The 26,684-nt window shown below is 40.6% G+C and overlaps 2 protein-coding genes across 3 annotated transcripts in view; one reads left to right on the top strand and one right to left on the bottom strand.

Annotated features, from left to right (window-relative positions):
- Positions 1-26,684, bottom strand: part of TRMT1L (tRNA methyltransferase 1 like) — a 340,729-nt gene that overhangs the window by 289,601 nt on the left and 24,444 nt on the right. The window lies entirely within an intron of this gene.
- Positions 2,246-25,993, top strand: RNF2 (ring finger protein 2). Of its 2 annotated transcripts, XM_061452115.1 has the most exons (8): positions 2,246-2,473; positions 2,897-3,026; positions 19,067-19,155; positions 19,533-19,693; positions 20,884-21,099; positions 21,848-22,120; positions 23,247-23,418; positions 25,806-25,993. In XM_061452115.1, the coding sequence occupies exons 3-8, from the start codon at positions 19,069-19,071 to the stop codon at positions 25,905-25,907; spliced, it is 1,011 nt and encodes a 336-aa protein (XP_061308099.1). In that variant the 5' UTR covers positions 2,246-2,473; positions 2,897-3,026; positions 19,067-19,068; the 3' UTR covers positions 25,908-25,993. The 2 variants fall into 2 exon arrangements, with proteins under 2 accessions (XP_061308099.1, XP_061308098.1); XM_061452114.1 differs by lacking the exon at positions 2,897-3,026.

The following is a 26,684-nucleotide window of genomic DNA, read 5'->3' on the forward strand; positions in this document are numbered from 1 at the left end:
ACAAAAAGGGACTTAAATCCTGTCCCCAGTTGACCCCCTCTGAGATTTAGCTGAGACATTTGATCACATTTCAAAAAGAGAGATGTTATTGCTGACTACCTTATCAAGCTCTTGTGAGTACTTAGTTATATAGGCTGCTGTGCAGGTCACAATGAGCGTGGGGAAGTGAAAGCAACTACATAAAAAGTTACTTAGAACTACCAGGAATAACCTGTCATAGGCTAGTATTTCTTAAAAATATCTGAAATTTTGCAAAGAGGTTAATAGTCCAAACCAGGACTTTGTTAATATTCCAATTATGAAAACATTTATTGTAAAACTAGAAAAATGTAAAATATTTTATACTGAATTGCTTTAACTACTCCATATTGAATAATATTAGGTGATGTTGCTGCATCAGTAAAGACTGAAGTATTAATTCAAATTCACATCTGTCCTGGGTTCAGCAGTAGCAGTCATTTTTCTCCTACTTGGTAGCTGGTGCAGTGCTGTGGTTTTGACTTTCGGCCTGGGAACAGTGCTGGTAGCACTGATGTTTTCAGTTACTGCTCAAATGTTTGGTCTGGCCAAAGACTTTGTGAGCCTCATGCTCTGCCAGGGAGGAGGGGAAGCCAGGAGGAAGCAAAGACAGGACACCTGACCCAAACTGACCAAAGAGGTATTCCATACCACAGCACATCATGCCCAGGATGTAACTGGGAGTTACCCGGAAGGGCTAGAGGACTGTGGGGTTGGAGGAGGTATCGATCGATGCTTGGTCAGGCTGGGGGGGGCGAGTTATCGGTCGGCTGGTGGTGAGGTGTTGTATTCTCTTCCCTTGTTATTTCCTTTATCATTGTTATTATTGGTGGTAGCAGTGGTGATTTGTGTTATACCTTAGTTACTAAACTGTTCTTATCTCAACCCATGGGAGTTGCATTCTTTTCGGTTCTCCTCTCGGTACCTCCAGGAATAGGGGGAGGGAAAGAAGGCGGGGGGAGTGAGTGAAAGAGCTGCCTGACTGGTTTTAAACCATCTAACATCTAACTAGGTGATCTCTAACTAGACAACATTTAACTAGGTGATCTCTGTTCACCAGATTTAATTACATTAAGCATACCACTTTGCTTTTGCCATAAAACACTTAATGACAAGACCAATAAATGCACCACTGAAGACCCAAAGCTCATAAAACCTCTTAATTTAACAAACATTAAAACTCAGACACCAGAAGACAAATGTTTATTTCACATTACAACCATAGAGCACACCTGAGACACTTGAAAATGTCTAATGTGCATTTTTGTATCGTAAATACAAGCATGGTCTTATTTCAGTTTCTGACCCTTGTTTGAAAAGCATGAAGATGGCATCGTGCCTTTACGTTGCATGATGGTGCCACACTGCCCTAACTTCATGGTTCAGTCCTGCCTGGGGGTCCAGCTTCATCTCATGGCCCACAAACGGCAAGCAAGTCCCTCTCTTTGGAAGGGTGTCTGACAACAAGACCAGTCACGAACCGTGGAGTCTAGAGGGCACCTTCACGGAGGAAAGCACAGCAAAGGCCAGACAGAGGCCATGCATTCGGCCCAATGTGTCCTGAGGCTGGTGGACCTGCTCTTGCCCAGAAACGATTTAACAACCTCACTCCATCCCTTCATCACCTGGAGATGAGACGCAAGCGGCTGCTCTGGGTCAGCCCAGACTTCACTCAGAACATCGCTGCCGCCATCCCGCTTGCCTTTCTCGTTACGGAGTAGCCCGCACCACCTCACGCTAACCCGCTAGCTCCGGGGCAGGCACCCAGGCTGCGGAAGGCTCAGCCCCGAGGCGCTGAGTGTAAAATACGAGATCGCACCGATCGGCCTCAAGGAACGCGGCTCCCTGACTCCCTCTCGCAAACCAGCACCGCTTCAGCTGGCGCCGCTCCAGGGCCGTGGCGCCGGCTCGGAGCTGGGGGCCACTGCTGGCTTGAGAGCTTAGCCCTGCTGTAGGCTGTTAATGGAGAGAAGCCATGACGCGGGAGAGCGACGGCCGCTGGCTGGGGAAAGTAAGGGCGGCCTTGGGGAGTCCCGCCGGGCTCGGTGCCGCATCGCCCAGCGCTCGAGACCAGAAGTGCGATGAGGGGAGCAGGAGCGCGGCACTGGCGCTGACAGGCGGCGGGGAGCCGGGGCCCGGGCAGCCGCAGCAGAGGTGCGAGGAAGGCGGGGAAAGAAGACAGTAGCCCCCCTCCAGCGCCGTACCCCGGCAGAGAGGGAAGGAGGGAGAAAGGGAGGGAGCTGGGAGGCCCGGTCACGGCAGCTCCATCCGCGCTCCCCCTGCCCAGCCCCGGCCATGAATATGTAACTCCCCTCTATTTCCCGAGCTCCATTGCGGAGGCTGCCGCTCGCCATATTGTGCCGCTGGAGCTGCGGCTCACCGCTGGCGAGAGAGGGCGGTGGGAGCGAGTTGTGTAGGGCGACGTCGGCGGCCTGAGGCGGGAGCCCGGCGGGCGGTGAGCTCAGGGTGACGGACGAGGACTGGACTGGACTGGGCTGGGCTGGGCCGGCTGCGGTCGCCACCGCCGGGTCTCTCCCCCTAGTGGGGCAGGGAAGGGTGCGGAGCCGCCCGCTGTAGCATGGTGCTTCGGACGGGTGTCTGGTACGGAGAGCGGTGCCCGACCTGGTGCGGGCGAGGTGGAGGAGGGGCTGTTATGGTGGGGTGGGGGTATTCCGCAGGGGGCTCTTCTCCAGGTTGCGGGGCTGTCTGAGGAGAAGCCGTGGTCAGGTTCACCCGACCCCAGCGGGGCAGTCGCTGCGTCAGGCGGCTCTGGCCGCCCGGAGTCCCTGTCAGGCTGCTCCCCCGCCCGCCGTGCGGGGCTGCCGGGACCGACGGTGGGGCCCCGGGAAAGACCCGGACCTTTTCTGCCTCCCTTCAGCTTGGTGCCTTTGGCGTTGCTGCAGAGCTGCGGGGAGCTTCTGAAGCCCTGAGGTATCCCTGGGGACCAGCGTGCTGCGGGAATATAGATAAATGTGTGTGCACACATACTCTGGAAGCTACACGGAGAGGTAGCGTACAAAGCTCCGTATCACACCCGCATACCGCAACACTAGCCCGAAGAGTGAGGCATTGCCAAATGCCTTACTTTGAAAGGGAGAGCTGATTAACAGAGCCACAAGCCATTGTTGTTTTTACGAATTGCCCCTGCTTAAAATACGTTATTTTGAAATATGTCATATATGATTTATTGCTCTGTATTCCCAGTCTTTTGTTTTTCTTAAAGCCCATGCATATAACCATGCTGAACAGTATTTGCGGGGCATGATGCTGATAAATGTACTGGGAGCAACCCGGCTGCTCTTGTGAAAATGTCATCATTTCCAGCAGGGTATCAGGTGGAGAAAGGCACTGTGTCAGAAACTGTAGCTGTGTCTTCTTCCTTCACACTTGCTGTCACTGCTTCCGATACGAATTTAACACCTGTTTCTTGCCAACTTTTATAGTCTGTGGTAGCTGACTATAGTGGTAGCAAATACATCAGAATCATGTATTTGCCTTCCTTGGACTCATCCCGTGGCGTAGCGTATATATGAAATACACACTCTGAGTAGTATTCTTCCTGGGGCTTTCGTTAAGCTGTTTGTTTTTTCAGACCCTCTTCTATGTAGAATAATTGGATCAGATGTCTTATTCCCTAAAAATCCATAGGACAGCCAATGGAGAAAGATGATTTTCAGTATGGATAAATCTTAATCCAGTCTTATTTGGAAGTGTAGCTCCTTATAGCTCTGTGTAATAACTATGCATTGCATGCAGGCTTTTAAGGATTAAAGGAAATTGCTTGCATTTGAGAAAACGTGACTGGTATGTGGGTAAAATTATTTTTGCTTGGGGAAAATTCTTTAATCAAATGTGTCATTCATTTGGTGACAAAGACTCGATTTGTCATTGGAGTTCCCTGCAGAGGTACTCTCATTTGTATTCATCTGTGTTTTCATTAAAAACTTTTGTAATGAGATAATTTGACTTTTTAATATATCATGCCAAGCTCAGAGCTAGCATTCAACTTGTCAGCTAAGACAGAGGCACTTACTTTGAAAGTAGTGGATATTGATAAGCAGTATATTTTGCATTAAGAGATATACTTGTTTGAAGGGTTAGCTTTGTCGATTGCTTGGAGATGGGAGGACTTTTCACTGGATAGATGTTGGTGTGAGCCTCCGTGTTGGGTGGCAAGCTTTGCAGCTGGATCTGACTCTGTTACCTTACCCTTCCAGTGATGGCATGTAGGTAAGTTTAGAATATCTTTAGACCTTACTGACCCTGTGAATTGTCATTTACAATATTTTCTGCATTCAGCTTTGTAATAATAGTGAGACACAGATTTTTCATTGAAGGAGTTTTTTAACTTCTTCAGTGGCTAAAATTTAGAGCTTTGGCTTCAGAGCTTTGAAACACCAGCCCTGCTACAGCTGCCAAGAAAAACACTGCCTGCAATATCTTAGGTTGAAATAATATGCATACGCTAGTGGAATAAATTGCTTGGGTCTCTCTTTATCAATGATACTTTGTGTTTTAAAAGTGATGCATGGTAACATGTTGAGTATAAAGACTTGGTTGGGCATCTTAGGTGATTAGAGAAGTTTTCTGGCATTTTCAGGGCTGCATTATCATGAAATAGAAATATAGTTGGCACCTGTAGGAAAACCATAAGTTTTGTATGTGGAGTAAATGTTGGGATATGTGAATTTCTTCAGCTTCTTCAAAATGCTTCTCTTTCCCTTGCCTAACAAAAAGAATGCAAGGTGGGGAAGGAAGCAAGGGGGCAAAGGGACTTCAAGAAATGAGATGTAAGTCTGCATGCTGTATTTTTGTTAACAGGAGTACTGGATCTAGTCTTAATGAAGCACCAGTTCAAAGAGCATGCATGAAAGAAGTATCAGAGTAGAGGGATTACTTTCACTTTTTTTCTTCCTTTTTTCCCCCTTCACCTACTTTCTCCTGAATAGATCAGCCATTTAATAGTGAAGCAAACAGAGAGGAAAAATATTGGAAGGGGGGATGTTGTTGACCCTCAGCTTGGGTCTGCTTATTGATGACAATAACTGGCCTTTAAAGTTGACCTTAAATTCTTAATTTTCTGAGGAATGAGCAGTGTTCGGTATGATGGAGCGATTTAGACTTGTTACAGTGGAGAAATATTTTAGAAATTATCACAGTCTGCCTACCCTCCACTTCTGGATCATAGAGCTTTCCTATGAACAGCTGGGAGCAGTAGTATTCTGCTAACTAATTAAAAACCTAATCCATTCTTTACTCTTTACCACTCAGGGATAACATTAAACTATTTTGGATGATTACTGGGTTTAAGCTATAAAAATATTGCTCCTGTAGTACTGTTTACAAAATGTACAGTTTTATTTGAGAGAGTGTCCTTAAAACACAAATCGTATTTAGCTGTCACCCAGCTTCAGATGAAAGCTGTCTGGTTGCCAAATTAACAGTTTTGTTTCTATATACTTATCGTAGCTATTAAGTCAGTTATCATGAGATGACTCGAGTCTGTCTTCTTATTTCTCAAGGGTTGGAGGGCATTTATTTTCTGTTGATTAATAACCAAGCCATCTTTTGTTCTCATTAAAAAAAAATATATTACTATTGGTTGTGGCTAGCTTCTCTATGATAACTGGTAAGTGGGTGAGAAGTTTTTGTGGCTAACATACATCTGGAAAAACTGAAAACCAAGCATATTTCTTGAATTCAGAATTTCTCCAACAATATAAATTCATTAGAATACTCCTATTTATATTAGTAAATGTGAGGGATAGTAAGTATGTTGTATGCTGAAGAGAAGGATAAGAAAGTGGCAGTACACGCAACTTACAGTATATTTGGGACTACACATACCTCTGGCAGGAGGTTTGTTTTTTATATGAGTGAGTTGTATTAAAACTGCAAAGTCCTTGAGGTGAAATAGAATTAGTGCATTTAATTATCACCACTGACAGTGGGTTGTGCTGTGGGTAGAAAAAGAGCTGTGTGATTTGTTTCCTTTGGTTGGTTTTTTTTGATTATTTGTTTTGTTTTGTTTTCCTGCTGTAACTGTAGCTATAGAAGTGATTCCTACCAGTAGTTATCAGTCAAGGACTGTGTTTCTCCTCATTTCCAACGTAAAACCTGGAAGTAGACTAGTTTTCTAGAGACCTAACCTTTGCTACTGAGCTAGTAACAGCAGTAGGGGAGGTAGGAAAGATCACTTGAATAGTAGTACAAGTATGTTCATAAAATTTCTAATAAAATGTATGGCAAATTAAAAAGTAAACAATGGGGGGTATTGAAAAGGTCAAACTTAACCTTATTGATTGTAGTGGTCAGTTCTTGCTTTTGGCCGCTCTTATTTCAGGGAGATATTGATTAGCTTTAGAAAATGTGCCAGCAGTGCTGTGAGGGTAAGAAAGTACTGTAAAAACAAAAGGACTAGTTCTGAAGGATAATTCTGTGGCATGGGGGTTCACTGCGCAACAGCAGGGCACAGAGTATTTTGATATGGTCACATCTAGGTGAATGTGGTCTTTTACTGCAGACTGTGAGTTCCAGTGCACTATAAACATGCTACTAGAGAATGAATTTTAAGGGGGGGGGGGGGGGGGAGTAAGTCTTATTAAAAATATCCTAACGTAATTCCTGGCCTGTTTGTATGTATTTAGTTACCAGTTTTTTTTGCTTTTGGTTGCTCCCGAAAGTGTTTTATCCTTCCTACTGTACTGAAATGAATTTAAGCAGGATTTTAGAAAAGCAGTTTTGCTTTTCTCCTTCACAGTTGGTTATTAATTGTGAAGTCTGGAGTTGATTTAACTCTAAAGAGCTTAGGAACTTAATTTTTGAAGCTCACCTGGGTTAGTCCAGCACGCACTATGTGGTAGCATGCTTCATAATATGAAAACCTTTGCATAAAATTTAACAACTAACAGAGAAAATTGCAATTCTGCTCACTCCCCCAGAGTGCTGCCTATTTTGTTACTTCACAGGGCTGAATTATGGCTTGGTAATGAGGGCTGGATTATAGCTTGGAAATGGCTGGTTTACTTTTTATATGAATTGTTGGCGAAGGTCTATCACATTTGAGGTCGAGTGCTTGCCTGGTCTGTTGACCCACATCAAGAGTGGAAAACTACTGTTCTTGTAACAGTTTTGTTTTCACTCTTGGCAGAAGGCATTAATGTTTCATCATATTTTAGTACTTGCTTTGTACAAGATACAGGGAGTGTGTCAGGGTAAGTGCCAGCATTTTTTAGCTCTAATGATTAAAATAATTTTGCAACCTGTTGCATTAGAACAGTGGGCAATGCTTTTTGTTTGGGTTTTTGTTTTTTGATTGTGGGAGGTTTTGGGTTTTTGTGGTTTGTTTTTTTTTTTTGTTTGTTTTGCTTTCTTGTACCAAAACCTGAAAAGTTTTCTACTTAATCCTTCTGAGAAATCTAAGCATTTTAATTTAGGAATAGGCTGGTTTTGGAATGTGATGAATTTGAGCATTTGCAGGTATGACAGCGAGAGGAAGATAGGTGAATTCTTGAACTATCTGGAAGCAACTAACATGATACAGAGAGAGTTCCCTGGAAATGACAGTAAATTTGTGTATTCAATTTTCATGGCTGAGGAGATGTCTGGGAGGGTATGATGCAGAACTGTAAATAAGAAGCTGAGCACTAAGGACTGAGATTATCAACACTAATGGAGTGATCCAGGAGGTAGCATGAAAAGGCCCCTGATGCCTTTAGCAGGGAATATAAATGTCATTAGAATAAATTTAAATTTGAGCACCAGATACATAGGAGCAATGTACATGGACATACAGTGCTTCTACACTAATATGCTTCACTGCTATAAATATACAGAGAAGCACCAACTTAAAATCATGTACTGCTGTCATGTCCAAAAGTATGTGAATGTTCTTAACACTGGAATGAAACCACCTTGAGTATAATGAAAAGTTTCATTTGATACTTTTTATTTTTTTTTTTTTTTTAATGCTCCTGCCATCCAGAGTGGAAAGAATATCTCTCTTTGGTCACTTCTGTTAGCACTAGATTAATTGACTTCTTCCATAGGTGTACATATGTATAGCAGATGGTTTGTATGAGGTCATAGCACACATGTTTCTAAAGGCCAGTGTGAGCAGCTTGATGTCCAGATTGGAAATTCTGCCATACTCCATGGGTCAGTTCATTTCAGGTCCAGTAAATTGTGAATGGCAATTATTGGCAAGATCCCACATCTTAAGGCACCAGGCAAAATGCTTTCTTCCTTAGGAGAATAAATACAGTGAAGAAATTGTAAAAGACCATGTGCTAGCAAGATAGTGTGTTTCAGCAATATTAGTGTACTTTTTTTTCCCGTCTGTCAGTTGTCATCTGTCCAGTAGCTTGATGGATGTTACATAATAACAGCATTAGGTTTTGTTACTTGGTTTTCAAGGAAGGATTATTTTATTTTGAAGAAAAATGCCTATTGAGTTTATGGGGCATACTGTGGAAAAAAAAGTGAGTTTGGGACTAGTTATATGGAAAACTAAAAACTCTGAAGTAGTGTGATTGAGAGGGACAATCATGTTGGAAATCCATCTGTAGTGTTGCTGACTGTTGAGGCTGTTAAGCTGCACCGGTGCCTCAGATTTCTCTGCATTCCTCAGTTTTATTGGCTGCTTTGGGACATTTTTGAGTCTGTGGTCTTGAATTTTTTTTTTTTTTTTCCTTGTTTTCACACCCTCCTGGCTGCTGGTGTTCTAGGGCAGAAATGAGGTTTTCTGTCTTTGCTAACTGCTCTTTACAGACTGACAAAATTGTATTCCTCAGTTTGGCCATCTGAAAATGCAGAGCTTTGAAATATTTGCTTTGGGAATAAATGTAGCTTCCCTTATTTTTATGTACTTCAGTGCTGAGTTACCATAAAGTACCATCTCATGTAATCGAGTCTCTTCTAGATGAAAAGCTTTGTTATTGAAAGTAATGGGATAAAAGGAAAAAGTATGACTCTTTCTAGGATGACCTGTATAATGGATTTGAATGAACTTCACATGTTGAGAAATACAAGCTCAATTTTAAGTGGCAAATGAGAATCTGGCAAACTGTCTTAAATGAAGATTCTTTGCTTTCAAACAGCCTGTAGAGATACATGCTTGCGACTTCTCCTAGTGTGCATTTTGGAGACACAATATTATGAAGAAAAGGAGAACATGTTATTTTTTCATACAAAAGAGGATGGATTTGTATTTTAAATGTAGACCTTGGCACAACCTTTAGTGTGGGGAAATCTGGCACTCGTGTGTACAAATAGCTTTATTGCTTTTGTAACTTCTTCACTGTACCAGCTGATCAGTTATCTAACATACCGTGGGAGTTGGATGTACCCATCTGAAAGTGCTTCATTTTAATGTTAGTTTTCTGGTTCTAGCAAAATTGTTTTCTCAGGCGTAGTGAGGCTATGCTGATTTAATTGATTAAAACATTTGACTGTTAATCTCTTCATTTAATTCTGTAAATAAAGTAGGAAAATAGTATGACAAGGAACCAATGCAAACATTGTTAAAATGAGATTGTCAGGATGTTTATCACATCATGCCTATTTCTCAGTGTGCATTACCCATATCCTTCAAGAGTAACTGAAACTGGAATGACTTAAAGTAGTGAAAGGGTAGACCTGCTTTAAATCGCTTCATCACATTTAAAAATTCACCATGATATTCACTGCAGTCAGATTGCATGCATTAATATACATTATTATTTACAGTCATGTATAGCCTCAGGATGGTACCAGCTGTTCTTTATTTTCATACATTTTTATTCAGACTTGGTTTCTGTTTATTTTGTTTAGCTCACAACCGGGTTTCCAAGTTTCCTCTTTAAGAACGAAGTACACAACCCCTTAAAATGGACCTGAGAAAAAAGGAGAGAGGATACTTAACTGCATGTCTCATGCCTAATAGCTTTCCTAAGGTACAGGTTTTAATGTTAGCCTTCAAGCAATCATAAATGTGGTTTTTGTACCATCATTCAATTGTCCAGTGAAGTGTGTAAGGGCAGCAGTTGAATCTGCAGTGAAGGTAGATGGGAATTTTTCTGTAGGTTGACATTTTCTTAACTCTTGCAGTATGTTTGGAGAGAGGTGGAAGAGCAGAGGCTTCCTGCAATGTGCTGGAAACTTTGGGTGGTTGCAGGAGAACATAGGGGTAATACTGTTTTTCCTTGTGGTATTTGGGAAGGACTGTGCTGGCATTTGTAAGGATTTTGGGGGGGGGGAGTGAATGTGCTAGGTAGGGTTGTAATGATGCAGATGATTTTAAATGCGCACTGGCAAAGCCCAGCTCAGGACGATGCCCTGACAAAAATCTGATTCTTTCCTTATTTCCCAGCAACACTGTTGCGCTGGTGTTGCTGGTGTGCTCCTTTCATCTCTTTCATGGAGCATGTAACAAGCTGTAGCTATGTCTCTTCTCCCTCCTGGTGTGTTGGTTTCTGGCTTTGGCTTTTTGTTTTGGGTTTTTTGTTTTTGTTTTTTTTTTGGGGGGGGGGGGGGGGGAGGGTGTGTGTGTGTTTGTTTTGTTTTGTTTTTAATGTTGGGGTTTGTGTGGTCTTGGGGGTTTGGGTTTGGGGTTTTTTTGTTGTTTTTCTTTTTTTTTTTTCTCTAGTTCAGTGGTTCTATGCCATAAATACAGTCCAAGGATGTGTCTGTTGCATGTATTACAAGGATGGAAAGAATGGTCTAAATACTTGTTGTTTGTTATCAGATTTGACTTCTGAAGCACGTAATTGCTACTTGAAGTTTCAGCTTTATTGCCTACATTAATTTGGAATCTTTTAATAGTCATTTAATTGACTTTGATTGTGCTTCTAGTTAATGTGTGCGGAAATATTTTAAACACTGGCTTTGCGTAAGCATTGCTAACCACTCATTTTTAAACATAGTAGATTGTTTCCAAAGGAACTCGCATTACTGTAGAGTGTTATATAGAGTATCTTGTGAGACCTCACCTGGAGTATTGTGTACAGTTCTGGTGTCCTCAGCATAAAAGGACATGGAACTGTTGGAACAAGTCCAGAGGAGGGCCACGAGGATGATCAGGGGACTGGAGCACCTCCCGTATGAAGACAGGCTGAGGAAGTTGGGGCTGTTCAGCCTGGAGAAGGCTGCGTGGAGTCCTCATAGCAGCCTTCCAGTATCTGAAGGGGGCCTATAGGGATGCTGGGGAGGGACTCTTCATTAGGGACTGTAGTGACAGGACAAGGGGTAACGGGTCAAAACTTAAACAGGGGAAGTTTAGGTTGGATATAAGAAGGAAATTCTTTCCTGTTAGGGTGGTGAGGCACTGGAATGGGTTGCCCAGAGAGGTTGTGAATGCTTCATCCCTGGCAGTGTTCAAGGCCATGTTGGACGAAGCCTTGGGTGAGATGGTTTAGTGTGAGGTGTCCCTGCCCATGGCAGGGGGTTTGGAACTAGATGATCTTAAGGTCTTTTCCAACCCTAACTATTCTATGATTCTATTAACTGATAAAGTGCTTGGTAATTTTGAAATTAGCCCATGAATATACTTTTAGGTGTTCTGTGATGGTAGCTGGAACTATTCTCTTGCTAACATTCATCTTGTAATCTGTATGAGATGTTCATAACTTTGCAGACTGACTACCAGTCTGTCACCACTTACAGCTCTATTCTAACAGCTACGAGTGTTACATTTGGGCAGTTACCTTCAGTTCTCAAGAGGCCTGATTTTCAGTAGCTGCTCAAAACACAAGGCAGTTTTGCTTGCTGTTGGTCAGTTTAAATGTACATACAGAAAACATTTGTATGGTGTTTTGGGGCTTATTTGTTAGTTTTCCAATTTAAACAAAAATACCTAGTTGGGGCTTTCACTGCTGATTCCACAAGTTCTCAGAAGATACTTAAAGAAAGTGTTCTTTTTCTTAAATGGCTTTAGGGGTTGGAACTAGATAATCTCAAGGTCCTTTCCAACCCTAACTATTCTGTGATCCTATGATTATATCATGTATTTATGGAGGAAACTCCCACCTTAAATAGGCTTGCAGGTTATTTTTTAAAACGGACTAGGGAGTTGAATTCCCTTGTTGCTGTTTTCAAACAGTTCAAACAAATCCATTCTACTTTACATAAAGCTAGTGGTCATTGTAATACCCCAGAATCCTTCTGATGTTTATTTTGTGTTTAAGGACAATCTCCATATAATGTTCAGCCACATAGATTGTAAAAAGTGTGTGGAGTATGAAAGGGTCCTGTTCAAGTTTCTTCAGCTTTCTATTATGGCAGTGCTTTATTGGCTGATGTTGCTGTTTTTTTTCTTGGCTGTGTCACTTTCTATATGGCAAAACCAAGTATAAATGTCCCTGATAGTGAGATAACCATATAGTTAGGTTGAAAGAGATCTCCAGAGATCATTTCATACAATTTCCTGATAAAAGCAGGGTCAATCGTAGCAGGTTGTTCATGACCACATCTAGTTGAGTGTGACTGTCTCCAAGAGTGGACATCCTGCAGCTTCTCTGAAGTGACCTCTTATTAGTGATTTGTTTGCTGTGGCTTTATGCTGTCAGTATAGAATTAGTTTCCCCTATGAATTTTGCTGGCTGACACTTGGGATTTTATTCTGTCTGTCCATATGTCTTTAGTAATGGCAAATGCTTTCTCATTTTGTTCTTAGCAGCTTATGTTATGTTGCTTTATGTGTGGCTCATGCTATGAGTCCACAGCACAATCTCCTAAAGATTTTAAATGGGGCTTTAATGACTGTAAGAGATTATGATGGATACCAAATCACATCTTATCTCTTGATGGCTGTAAGGCTGACAACTTGAACCTTGCATGTTGGAGGTGAGCTGCACTACAGAGGCTCTGTGTTTTGATTACAACTCTGAACATGAATTAATGAGCTTGACTTTGTTGTTAACATTGCTGTTAACTGATTGTGTCAAGAGAAGATGACTTTACACATGGCTAGTAGAATACTGAATTCAATTTACAAATACAAAGAAGTTAAAACCTTCCCAGTAAGGGATGTTGTGACATTGAACTTGATATTGGGAAGACAAGAACTGATAGCTGAATGAACTAAAAACACTTCAGTAAGACATTCCTCTCTCAAGTTTATCCCCTTTTGAGATCAGTATATAATTACCGTGAGTGCAACATAAACTTGCTGAGAGACAATTTGAGGAGAGGTGGCAGTATGAGTGAACAAGCAGAAGAGGATGGGGAGGCACAGACAAATGCAGTGACATACTTGTTCAGAATCATTGAGCAGTTAATTTCAGAGCTGGGAACAAAATGAGCTCCAGGCCAGAACCTGATTCAGCTGTCTCCCAGGGATTTTGAGATCCAGAGATGAAAAAAGCTTCAGAAAAGAGTGAATACTAAAAGCACTAGATTGCTTTACATCCAGTTGTAATCTAGAACAACTAGTACTGGAGTACAGTCTGAGCTGCCAGTGAACTGCAGTGAAGATAAATTCTTTCAAATAATGTCTATCCAGAAATGTTTGAGTTATTTTCAAATCATGTTCTTAGCAAGAAAGTAAAAGCAGCAAGATGTTATATTTTAGAATGCTTTAATTGAATAAATTGAATGATTGAATTGAATACTTTGTCAAAACATGCAATTTGTCCTTAGTACTACTTAAGGTATCAGAGAGTAAAATGTAAAACTCTAATCCTGTTACGTTTCCAAGTAACTGCACTATGATACCTATTTAAAGAACTAATCCCTTTTGGGGTGTGGGGGGGGAAGTAATGGTTGAAGGTGGTGTTGAACTTGGCATGGCAAATAGAGGTCAAACTCTTCCTGGTTTAAGTCTAAATATTTATCTTTTAAAACTTGGAATAAAGATAATTTGATTTCTAAGGATTTAATACTGTGTAAAAAAAATTTTTTTTTAAAAGAACCTAGTGCAATTTTTATCCTGCGGTGTTTTTGTTTTTTTTTTGTGTGTGTGTCTGGTTGTGGGGTTCTTTTGTTTTTGTGGTGGTTTGGGTTTTGTTTGGTTGGTTGGTTGTTTTTTCTTTTATTTTGTGGGTTTTGGTGTCGGGGTTTTTTTGTGGGTTTTTTTTTTTTTTTTTTTTGGTTTGTTTTTTTTTTTTTTCATGAAAGTATCAGAGATCAGTACACTGTTTTGAGCTCAACAGCAGTGTCCTGTTTTTGGCTGGGACAGAGTTAGTTTTCTTCCTAGTAGCTGGTTCAGTGCTGTGTTTTGGATTTATTTTGAGAACAATGCTGATAACACACTGATGTTTTAGTTGTTGCTAAGTAATGCTTACCACAATCAAGGACTTTTCAGTCTCTCATGCTCTGCCAGGGAGGAGGGACATGGGAAGCTGGGAAGAAGCAGAGACAGGACACCTGACCCAAACTAGCCAAAGGGTTATTCCATACCACAGCACGTCACGCCCAGTATATAAACTGGGGGGAGTTACCTGGAACGGGCTGATTGCTTCTTGGGGATGAGCTAGGCCCTGGTTAGAAGGTGGTGAGCAATGGTGTTGGCTATCATACTATTTATTGGTTTTTTTTATTTTATTTCTCTCTTTGTTATTTCCCTTTTCATTATTATTATTATTAGGAGTATTAGTATGGTATTATACCTTAATTTTTAAACTGTTCTTAACTCAACCTACACGTTTTAGCTTTTTTCCAGTTCTCTTCCCTATCCCACTGTGGGGGGTGAACTTGTGCCTGTGTGGTATAGTTACGGTTATCTCTTCCAGCCGCTTGGTGCCATTCCACCATTTCTTTGATCTCAAGGTGTGCTAACACAACCACACATACAGTTGCTCTTTAGCCTTTGCCTGGGCTAAAATAGGCACTGCAAAGTGTTTTGGAGGATAATTCAGGTTGTGAGTGGTCTCTGATGGCATCTGGTAGAAAGTCCTGGCTCCCTGGTTAAAGAAGGACCACCATCAAGGTTAAGTTCTAAGCTAGAGCTCAGGAAATCTCAAAATTTCACAAATGGCAAATAAGTCTGAGTGATTATACGTCGATGAATTTCAGGGTGGTTTAAACCTCTGAAATGGTAAAGTAGGGAAGAGCAGGAGCAGTGACATGCTGCTGCTGAGCTCCTCCTTTGGCTGCCTTGTAGCCAGAGCAGCCAGCCTGTCTGCAGCTCTGAGTGGTCTGAAGTGTACTTCTTGCCAGCTGGAATTTGTATTTACTGGCCAGTTTCAGGAATGGTACACCCAAATGCCCAGCCTGCTGTGACTCATGACTATATTTGAGTAATTAATCAAGTGTATTCCAGTATAAGAGTTTGTAAAGTGGATGTGGTGTGACAAGTGCAGATGTTGCTCTGCTGGAGGGTTTTTTTAAATGCATTGGAAGGACTTGTTGGCATAAATTCCCCAGTCAGTAGGCAGATCAGAGCGGCTTTTCTGGTGGGGTCTTTCATACTGTTATTTTCTTCTGTAACTGTCTCCCTTTTCCAGTGCTTCAGGAACAAGGTCTGTTTTGTTACATTTTTAAACCTCAGCTACTTGTCTTCAAATTTGTTTTACAAAATAGTCTGCAGATGGATGAGCAAAAGGAGCAAGATTGCATAAGCCTGTTTTACAAGGAAATGCAAATTAAATAGCAAGATTTTCAAATGAAGTTATATGGTGCTTTTCACTGAAGCTGGCGGGCTCATCTCCCAGCTCTAGTTAGGGGGCTATTCCACTTGTAGATAAAGTTTGTTTATATATAATATTGATCAAAAGTTTCTGAAGCTCCTTGAAAGCAGTACAGGTGAGTTTTGTTTTACTTTGGTTTTGATATTCTGGCAATGTGGAGAACTCGAAAATATTCTGGGTACAAAGAAATAAAAATTTACATGTTCTGATAATCTTTAGCAGTCTCCCTGTCTCATCTTCTAGTTTTCTTCTATAAATAACACTAAACAACTAGGCAAGTTTCATGACTAAATACTGAATGTTAGCTTGCTTCCCTTTTTTTTAGATGCTGTTTGGAACTGGGGAGTGACAAGGAATCAAACCTGAAGAGATTCATAGTGTTTCTGGCTCTCAGATCTGTAATATATTCTTTTGGTTATATCAGTCAGCTCTTGCTTTGATAGTGACAGATGTGTGCACTCTATAATTATTAAGTTTGTCCTTAAGAGTTTTACTGTGCCTTGAAGACTGAGTCAGTCTGAAGGATTGCAGGTTTCCTTAGAATACTGTCCTCTGGCTATATCATAAATCACAACAACTAGGACTCCTTAATGACTCTGAGAGGAAGATGTTTGATCTGCCTACAGGAATGTAGCTTCTCCCCCTTATATCAGCCTGTTGTGTGGCTGGTTGCTCTCCTCTTATATCCAGAGGGTATATACAAGTCATAAAGATAAAAACTGATGCGAATTAAAAAGTTGTGGTGTGTGTTAGAAGATTTTTCGAAAACCTAATGATGAGAAAAGGCTCACAGGTGGTACCTGACTTCACACTGTTTCTAATGCTAGCATGTGTGACTTGTGAAGAAGCGATCTGGTCATCTTTGTTTAGGAAATGGAAAAGATCTGATCAGCATGTTTGAATTGACCGTGTTTCCACTGGTGCTCAGATTTTGACTTTGGACATACCAGAGGCAGAGGAAGTGTTTACTAGTGATGAAGGGGATTGTGTGAATCTGTCCAGCTTTCAGACCAGGGTTTTCCTCCTTAAAAAATTTAAAGTGGTATTACTGCAGACCTTAGGGTGAGAATGAAGGACTTGGCATCTCAGATTAGAAGCCTGTAGAATAAAGTTGATCAATTATTTATCATGACACTTATACCATGTGTTCTGCAGTGTAGCCTCAAGCTTGTAGGCAAAGTTGCAATATAAATGGTAGTGTTAATACACTTGTTCTCCAGATTGATAGGTTTGCTGACAGTCTGGCACCTGGAGAGCTGCTTTTCTCTGTGAGCAAGTGTAGGCCTGCAAGTTTAGGCAAGAAGTTACTTGTGCATGTGATGATCTCTTTACTATGGGGCTGCTTAGGTGAGCTCTTTACTGTGGTAGAGCTACATAATATTTGGAGCAGGCTTTTCTGTTAATGCGGGTTGGATTTAGTGGGACTTAGTTGTCTTTGCTGCAGTCTTGACTATGTGTTTCAGCAGATTTTGGGAAAGGTGTGAATGATCAGCAGCTTCACAAATTTCTTTTAGTAGTTGGAATGATAGTTAATTAAATGTGTCAGCTTTTAAAACACTGAAGAGCAGTATCCAGTGTGGACACAGAATAATAATGTTGGGCCTCTGTTACAACAATTGACTGTCAACAACGCATAATAAAAATCTTTATCCTGGAGGATTTCACTTCCTATATGCCTGGAATTACCTTAAATAATAGTGGAAATTAGAACACAGAAATACTGTTTCCTTTATTTGCCATTAGTATGCTTTTCAGTGCTGTTTCTTTACTGAGATTTGTCACTTAATACCGTAATTAAATTCATACCTCTGAATAATTTAAATAAAATGCCATCAATCCTGACAGGACAGCCCAATGCTTGGCCAGACTGGGAGCTGACAGTCTGCAGGTGGGTCATGATGGCTTGTCACTTTTAATGGGGAGTTGAGATCTCTACTTTTCTGATCCACACAGAGGAATATGTTTCTTGTGGCAAGTAAACTGCATTTTTAGGGCACAGTATTTATATAGTAAAAATTGGAGTTGACAGTCTGTCATCTCCTAATTATTTCTTTTGACACGTCTTCAGACCCTGATTGCTTATTAGACACAGTAGTGGACTTGGCTACTTTGTCAGGCTGTTCTTTCTTCTTTACCCTCTCCTTTTTTCATAAGGTGAGAAAACCGTAGTTTCTGTGCCTGGGTAAAAGTAGATATAATAATCTTTGCTGCACTGTTTCTATTGCTTTTCCCTCAACAATTAAGTAAAGCTTATAAAGCAACCTTGTTCTCCAGAGAGTTTGACGCTTTTCCTATAGAACTTGATGAATTGGAAAGGGGATTATAATGTACCTGGCAGATGCCAGTAGATTCTGCATGTGGCTGCTGATTTGGATGGTCTCAAAATACAAACCTAGGTTAATTAAAAAAAAAAAACAACAACCAAACAACAACAACAAAAAAACCTTGTAAAAAGGGAGAAAGCGCTCTGATTTTTCCACCTAGTAGAAATGTCTGCAGCTACAGTCTTGCTTCTTACATGGTTACATTTATTCTTTAAACATACCACACAGTGTGGGGTAAGTTTTCCTGCCTCAAGGGAAAGATGGAGATGACTGTCCCCTCCCCTTTCCCTGTGAGCAAATTCTGCAGCAGTGGTTGTGGAGTCTATCAGTTGTCTGTTGAGTGCAGATAGAAATAACCAGAAGTATCTGTCTACCACTACTGATACAAAAAATGATACAAAAAAAACCTGATAATGTGTGTATGATTTGGGTTTCTGAAACTTAAAAACTTCTCACCACCCCCATCCTCCCCCACCTTCCCAGGTCATTGAGAATCAGGTACACATCAACTGAAGCCCAGCAGGACTGTGCAGTAAAATTGGAGCTCTTGATTAAAATTACCCAGTGGCTAGGTTTTACATGACTTTTAGAATTCTCTAAAATTCTGATTGGAAACCCCTGATGATGTATTTTCAGGAGGAAAAAGAAAAGCATTATAGCATGCTTCCAGTGAACATGTGTAGCTAGTTTGCTGTGTATAATCATGACCTTCCACTTGGTTAGGAAGTAGACCCTGTTTGACCCACATGCACATTTGTAAGTGGATGTTTTATGAATGTTTTCCACATCAGGTGGCATTTGCAGCTTTCACATCACACAGCCAAATTTTACGGCCTTCAGTTCTGTGTCACTTTTGTTTAACTGCCTTAATTGATTTTTTTGCAAAGCGTTCATGGCTGACTGACTCCCTCTAATTTTTCTGGAGTGGTACAGAGCACAGGGTTAGCCATCTGTAACAAAGTGGAGCCTGGTACTTGGATGAACAAGGGCTCCTCCTGTGTTTCTGCTTTGTTGGCACAGACTCCTGTGACTCTGCACTTGCCAGAGAGGCCTGCTCAGGAGAGCTGGCTCCTTTAGCCAAGTGTACGGGAGTGTGCAACTTATTTCTCTCTTTCTTCCCAGCCATGTCTCAAGCCGTGCAGACGAATGGGACGCAACCTTTAAGCAAGACGTGGGAGCTCAGTTTGTATGAGTTACAAAGAACACCTCAGGTAATATGTGCTAAAGAACTGGCCTTTATGGCGGGGCTTTTTAAGATACTTTTTAGAACTTGAAGCTTGATGTGTAAGATTGTCCTTTAGGAGTGTTAACTGCCTATTCTAAATTATACCATATTTAAAAACAAAATCCTTCCAAAACAAAACCTCTCTTGTGATATTAAAACCAACCAAGCAACCAAAAACAAAGTTGTTGGAGTTTCTTTTCCTTTCTTTAGCAGCATGTGTGTGCATGCATGATGTGGTTGTGCATGTCTTTTTTTTTTTTTCTTTTTTTACTGTATTTCTCTTTAAAGAAATAGGAAAACATGCAATCTTTCTGAAAAAGCTACTAAATTCCATTAAAGAACTTGTACTTTATTTTATGTTAGGAAGCAATCACTGATGGCTTGGAAATAGTTGTGTCACCCAGGAGCCTGCACAGTGAACTGATGTGTCCCATCTGCTTGGATATGTTAAAAAACACCATGACAACAAAAGAATGTTTGCATCGCTTCTGTGCTGACTGTATCATTACAGCCCTCAGGAGTGGGTATGTAAATATTATTACAAGAAAAGGGATTTCACTTTAGATGAAAATGTGATCAAGGAAATCCATCAAGTCCTGGGTGTTGATGTGGAACGGTTATGTGCCTGTGCCCTGCAAGCTTCTGAATGTGTAGCACACCTTCCATTTTCATTCTTGTGTGTTCAGCTATCTGTGGCAGACCAGATCTGTTTGTTTCCTCATGTGAAAAATCATCCTATAACTTTCTTGCAAGGAGTTAAAAACCTCTTTTATCTTTTTTCTTTTCTCTTTTTCTTTTTTTTTAAGATCCAGTAATAGCAAAACAAAAAAATACACATTTCTTTCAAAAATGAGTCCCATTTCCCTTCTTCTTCCTTTTCCTAATAATAAATTCCAAATCATGTGTCCTTTCAACTGTGTTCCTGCTTCCAAACTTCAGTACTGAAACAACTTATGATAAAGTAAAAGTATTCTTCAGTTACAAGTTCACATTTCCCCAAAAGCAGTGGAATTCTGAGGTAACCAACAGTAACTGACTCAATGATGCATCTATTCTTGATAATGGCAATTACTTGTGTTCGCACTTAATTTACTGTGCCTCTGTAAATTCTGATGAGTAATGAGCAAAAATATATTACAGAGAAACAAGAAAGTAATGATGCCAATGTTTCAGCTATTCAGGCCTCTCCCTTTAACAGGAAAAAAACATTGTGTGAACCTAGCATTTTAGTTAAATGGGAACAAAATGTTAGGAAGGAGAAGACTCTCTTAGTTTTCACAGTAGTTAGTGCTTGAACTACAGAACAGGTTCCTTAATCTTTCTTTTGTCCTGTAAGTGCTAGAAAGACTATGCCTTAATATAATTTCCACTAGGCATGCATTTTTTCTAGGTGAAAATCCAGTCACAGGGTTAAGGGAAGAACTGGTTTGCAGAGTGGAACTTTTGAACTCTTAAATACAGTTTGTTTAAACATACTTTAAAAACAAAACAAACAAACCCCCCAAGAAGCATGGAGATGTGTTTGGGGTTTTTGGGGTTTTTGTTTCAATATTTTTTTGTAACTACCTGATCTGTCAAAAGATAGAAGCCCTATTCCAGATTGACTATAAATATTCAGTGTTAATGAGCACTTTGACTATGAACTGCAGTGTCAGAACAGACTTGTTCTTGCTGGAGAGTTAGTATTGTTTTCTTCCTTCTTGTTCATGTCCAGCAACAAAGAATGTCCCACATGTCGTAAAAAGCTAGTTTCAAAGAGGTCATTGAGACCAGATCCCAATTTTGATGCTCTCATCAGTAAAATTTATCCAAGCCGAGATGAATATGAAGCTCATCAGGAGAGAGTGCTAGCAAGAATCAGCAAGCACAATAACCAGCAAGCTTTAAGTCACAGCATTGAGGAAGGATTAAAGATTCAAGCTATGAACAGGTATGCAATCCATGTGATTTGTCCATGTGTAGCCTTGTTTACCTTAACACTAAAAATACAGTCTGCCCTCACTCCCTGTATAGCTTGAGATTTCTCTCCTCGAAGTCTGCCAAAATAGTTTGTAATGTTTTATCTACTGATAGAAACCTTTGTATCACTCTCTGCAACTTCTGTGGCAGCCTGATGTAGACAGATTTCATTTTAGCTTTACCAAATTATGGCTATTGTGTTTTAGATAATAAACTGTAATGCAATTAATCCTGTTCCAACATATTATCATTACATACAAATAAGTGCACATAACACCAGAACTTATGTTTTAGTTCTGACTTAATTCACAAGGCTGGAATAAGTGTTTTTCGCACAGTAGTGAAATTCTGGGTGTGTATTTAAATCTAAGAGAGCCAGCTGTGAAGGAGGCCCCAGATGTTGTGGTGAAGCATGGTGTCATTTGTGTTTTTAATCACATACGGATTCATATTTAGATGAAAATAAGGGTCTGAAATTGACCAAAAAATAAAAATAACCATATGAAGTTAAAAATTACCTTAAAACATGTCTAAACCCATGCCTATAACATGTCTAAAAGATTTTTGAGGGATACAAAAAAATCTATAATCTTGTCTATGAGTTTGGGATTTTTTTTTTTTTTTTAGTAAGAATGGATTTATTTTTTTGTTTAAACTTTGTAGAAGCTTGTGCATACGCTGTATTGGCTTAGTGTTTATTTCTACCTATTTCTGATTAGGTTGCAGAGGGGCAAGAAACAACAGATTGAGAATGGTAGTGGTGCAGAAGATAACGGTGACAGTTCACATTGTAGCAATGCCTCAACACACAGCAATCAGGAAGCTGGGCCTAGTAATAAGAGAACCAAAACATCGGATGATTCTGGGCTAGAACTGGACAATAACAACACAACTGTGGCAATAGACCCTGTAATGGATGGTGCTAGTGAAATTGAATTAGTCTTCAGGCCTCATCCGACCCTCATGGAGAATGATGACAGTGCACAGACAAGGTAAATGTCTTCTATTCCTCTTCATGAATGCTGCTATTTTCTGGTGGTTTTGTTTTCTATCACTTCTTGGGGCTTTTAAAAATCTTATTTACTTTTGGTCATACCAAATGCTGTTTAACTATGTGCACTCTTCCTCTCTGTTTCAAGTCAGGTAGATGGTACTGCTCAATGATTATCAAAAATACAGTAACAATCTGGTTTAAGCCTTTGTTTGCAAATAAAGATGTTTTTAAGAGTTTCTAGTGTTGCAATTCACAGTAGGTACTAGGATGATGGTAGCAACCCCTTTCTACTTATTCTAAGATTCTTTGGGAATAAACAAACTATCCATGTCAGCAGTTTTCAGAGCAGCTTTGTGTCAGCAGGATTTGTGGTTTTGTAGGCTGGAAGCTTTTCCTGGCATTTTTTTTTCATGATCTAGTCCAAGCACAGACTGCAAATTTTGTATCACAGCAATGAGCAGTCTCATATTTTCCTCAGGTCCCTTCCTGGCGTCCTGTCATGATGAAACATATCTCTGTAGTGTCTTTAAATGTATTATAAGCCTCAGCCAGCTTTTCTTTTTGGTTTGGAATTGCAAGGGAATTCTTGGGGTTGTGCTGAAAGGCACAAAAAAAGCCAAGCTTCTGGGAGAGGCCTCTACAGCATTTGTGTCAGTCTTTAATTCTTGAAGAAAGACTTGAAGTGAGAGCAGATTGTGAGACAATAAGTAACTTTAACACAGCGAGTGTCTCATGTATAGCTCTGGCACTTTCATGGCTTTCTGTCCAGACACTTCAGACTGTATTTATGATGAGATTTCAGCAGCTGTGAGTAGTTCTCAAAACCCCTTGAGAACCTGTTACAAGGTTTTTCATTTTGAGCAGATGACAGGACAGTGTTGTCTTCTCTACAAAAGAGCAGGAGGGTCTGTGGGAGAAGTGTCAAAAAGATGCAAGGGCACTTAGGAGCAATTTAATTTGGTAAGCTGCTTGCAAGTCAGGGGTGAAAGCAATTATAATTCTTATTTGTAAACTGTCTTTAAAGGCCTTTCACACTTGATGCTTAATATCTGGGGGTGTTCCAGCTGTCTTGTTCCCATACCTGCAACTCAAATGTCTGATTATCTTTGTGGTTGTTGTGACAGATACATCAAGACCTCAGGCAATGCCACTGTTGATCACTTGTCCAAGTACCTAGCAGTAAGATTGGCTTTGGAGGAGCTTCGTAGCAAAGGAGAATCAAACCAGATGAACCTTGACACAGCCAGTGAGAAGCAGTATACCATTTACATTGCTACTGCCAATGGGCAGTTCACTGTGAGTAGAACTTGTGTCTAAGAGTAACACTGAGCATCAGTATATCTTTGATATAGATCTCATTAAAATCCACTCAGCTGGACTTTTCTGCACTTGGCTTAGGGGTAAAATTCATAGCAGCAGATTGTTTATTAGAGACACAGATACATTGCTTTTTTAAGAAAAAGTGTACAGCAAAAACTTTGGTAGTAGAAAAGGAGGTATATAAATTACTTTTGGAAAATGCAGTGATGACAGCAACTACAAGCTGACTTATGCTATTATTTTAGAGTTAAAATTTAAGAGAAAAATATTACTTCATCTGAGAATCTTGTTTCAAGAGCAGATAGCTCTAGCACTAGAAGGCATCTATTTTAAGGTGGCATTTCTCCACTTTCATGTAGGCTTCCACAGTTCCACTATGAAACAGCTGAGTATGCTCAGGGAAGAACCACTCTTGTCAGTTGCTGACTTCAGAATGTAGATACAAGGCATTATCTCAATTAGATTGATCTCTGAGCCTGGGCATTTATCTGAATAAAGTAAGTCATATGATTAATCATAAAATTGTACCATAGAATGGTTTGGATTGGAAGGGGCCTTAAAGATCATCTAGTTCTAACTCCCCTGGTTGCTCAAGGCCCCATCCAACCTAGTGTTGAACATTTCCAAGGATGGGGCAGCCACAGTTTCTCTGGGCAACCTGTTCCAGTGCTTCACCACCCTCACAAAAAAGAACTTCTTCCTAATACCTGATCTAAATCTACTTTTTCAGTTTTAAGCTATTACCCCATGTCTTTAACTAGTTGTTCTTATAAAAAGTCCTTCAGACTTGTAGGTCCCCTATAGGTACTTGGAAGGCTGCTGTAAGGTCTCCCTGGAGCCTTCACTTCTCCAGGCTGAACAACTCCATCAGTCTGTCTCCATAGGAAAGGTGATCCAGTCCTCTGAGCATCTTTGTGGCCCTCCTCTGGATTCACTCAAGCACACATCCTTTTTATGTTGGGGGGCGCAGAGCTGAACACAGTACTGCAGGTGGGGTCTCACAAGAGTGGAATAGAAGGGGAGCATCACTTCCCTTGACCTGCTGGTCACACTGCTTTTGATGCAGCTAAGCACAGGGTTGGTTTTCTGGATGGCATCCCTATTCTTCCAGCATGTTGACTGCACCAGTCTGGTGTCATCAGCAAACTTGCTGAGGGCGCACTCAACCCCACTGTCCATGTCGCCAACAAAGATGTTAAACAGTGCCAGTCACAATACCAACCCCTGAGGAATGCCACTTGTCACTTGTCTCCACCCAGAGACCTTTGAGTGCAACTGCAACTCTTGAGTGTGACCATCCAGCCAATTCCTTATCCACTGAGTTGTCCATCCATCAAATCCATGCCTCTCCATTTTAGAGACAAGGACATTGCGTGGGACAGTGTCAATTATTGCACAAGTCCAAGCAGATGATGTCAGTTCCTCTTCCCTTATCCACCAATGCTGTCACCCTGTCATAAAAGGACACCAAATTTGTCAGACATGATTTGCCCTTGGTAAAGCCATGTGGGCTGTCAACAATTACCTCCTCATTTTCCATGTGCCTTAGGACAATTTCCAGGAGGAACTGCTCCATGATTTTGCCAGGCACTGAGATGAGACTGACTGGTTTGTAGCTCCCTGGGTCTTACTTTTCTCCCCTTTTAAAAACGGGTGTTATGTTTGCCCTTTTCCATTCAGTGGGATCTTTACCAGACTGCAATGACTTCTCAAATATAAGGGAAAAATGACTTGGCAACTTCATCCACCAGTTCCCTCAGGACTCACACATGCATTTCATAAGGTCCCATAGACATGTGTACTTTTAAGCTCCTTAGACAATCTCAGACCTGATCTTCTCCTACAGTAGGCAGTTCTTCATTCTCCCAGTCCCTGCCTTTGCCTTCTGTGACTTGGGCAGTGTGGCTGGAGCACTTGCTGGTGACGACCAAAGCAAAAAAATGATTAAATATGTCTGCCTTCTCCATGTCCCAAGTAACCAGTCAGAGATAAGCAGATGCTTTGCATTAAGAGTCTATTTCAAACATGACTAGAGGATGTCCCTTACACCAGAAGCATCTCTGCTTTTGTCTAAATACGATCTACTAGTCCCCTGTTTGCAGAGAGAGGAAAGAGAAAAACTGAAGTTTATTTACAACTATATTCACTTTACAAAAATGTTCTTGGGTGCTGTTTTAGTGAGATCAGCAAGAGTTCACAACAGTTTGCATTGCTGCTTTTTAACACCTGGTGTTTAGCTAATAACTTGTGCCACATTATTGGTGACTCCCTTAAGCTGGCACAATCCCCCACTTTAAATAGTCTGTTTCTATAGCCTTGCAAACCATCAGACAGTTCATTTCTGTTTTGGTGTTCTCTTCTAGGTATTAAATGGGTCCTTTTCCTTGGAACTGGTCAGTGAGAAGTACTGGAAAGTGAACAAACCCATGGAACTGTACTATGCACCAACAAAGGAACATAAATAAGCTGTGCTGGAAAACTGAGATGGGACTAACTCTTTTTATAGCTATGACTTCTTTAATATTAAAAGAAAGCACCACCATTACATTCATGGACAATACACGTGATGCCTTCAGGCTCTCAGTATACTTATTAATAAGATTAGACAGTATTCTGGGTTGTATTTAATTTAGTCTTTGTTTTGGGCTTTTGTTTTTTCCCTAGGAGACTAAATGACCTTCTCCAGTGCATTCCAGTGTTTGACATGCTTTTTTGTTCCTAATGCATGATAACTGAATGAGTGTTCCAGTTTGGAATGTCTTATTTTGTCCAGGTAAATCTGGATTTCTAATACATTTGACACAGTTATAGTAGCCTCTGTGAAGTACTGAGCATTGGATGGCTAAGTAAGTCTATTCAATAGTAACATATACAAAGGAATGTGTTAAATGTTGTACTTTGCTAATGGTTATCCATATAAAAGATTGGTAAAGGATTTCTGATAGTCTTCCAGCTAGAAGTAATCCAATTAATCATTTTCTTGTGAACAGAGATGTAGTGAGAAAACTGACACTTTAAAACCTTGCTGTTTACTGGGCCTAATACTTCAGTGCAAGGTGATTCATGAGATTGAAATATCCATTAAAAAGCAAGCCAATCAAAAAAAAAAAACCCTAAACAAGCCAAACCCGTAACTTTCCCATGTAGAACATGCCAGTCTTGATGCACACTGCAGCTTCCCATGTGATCTATGTTGTAGTGTCCTCACAAGCCTAATTGAAGAAAATCTGGAAGTTTTACAG

This window comes from Pezoporus flaviventris, unplaced genomic scaffold (genome assembly GCF_033815535.1).
Source record: "Pezoporus flaviventris isolate CSIRO_AGI_PZ_B2104156 unplaced genomic scaffold, CSIRO_AGI_Pfla_v1 ptg000013l, whole genome shotgun sequence".
In the NCBI taxonomy this organism is placed as follows: domain Eukaryota; kingdom Metazoa; phylum Chordata; class Aves; order Psittaciformes; family Psittacidae; genus Pezoporus; species Pezoporus flaviventris.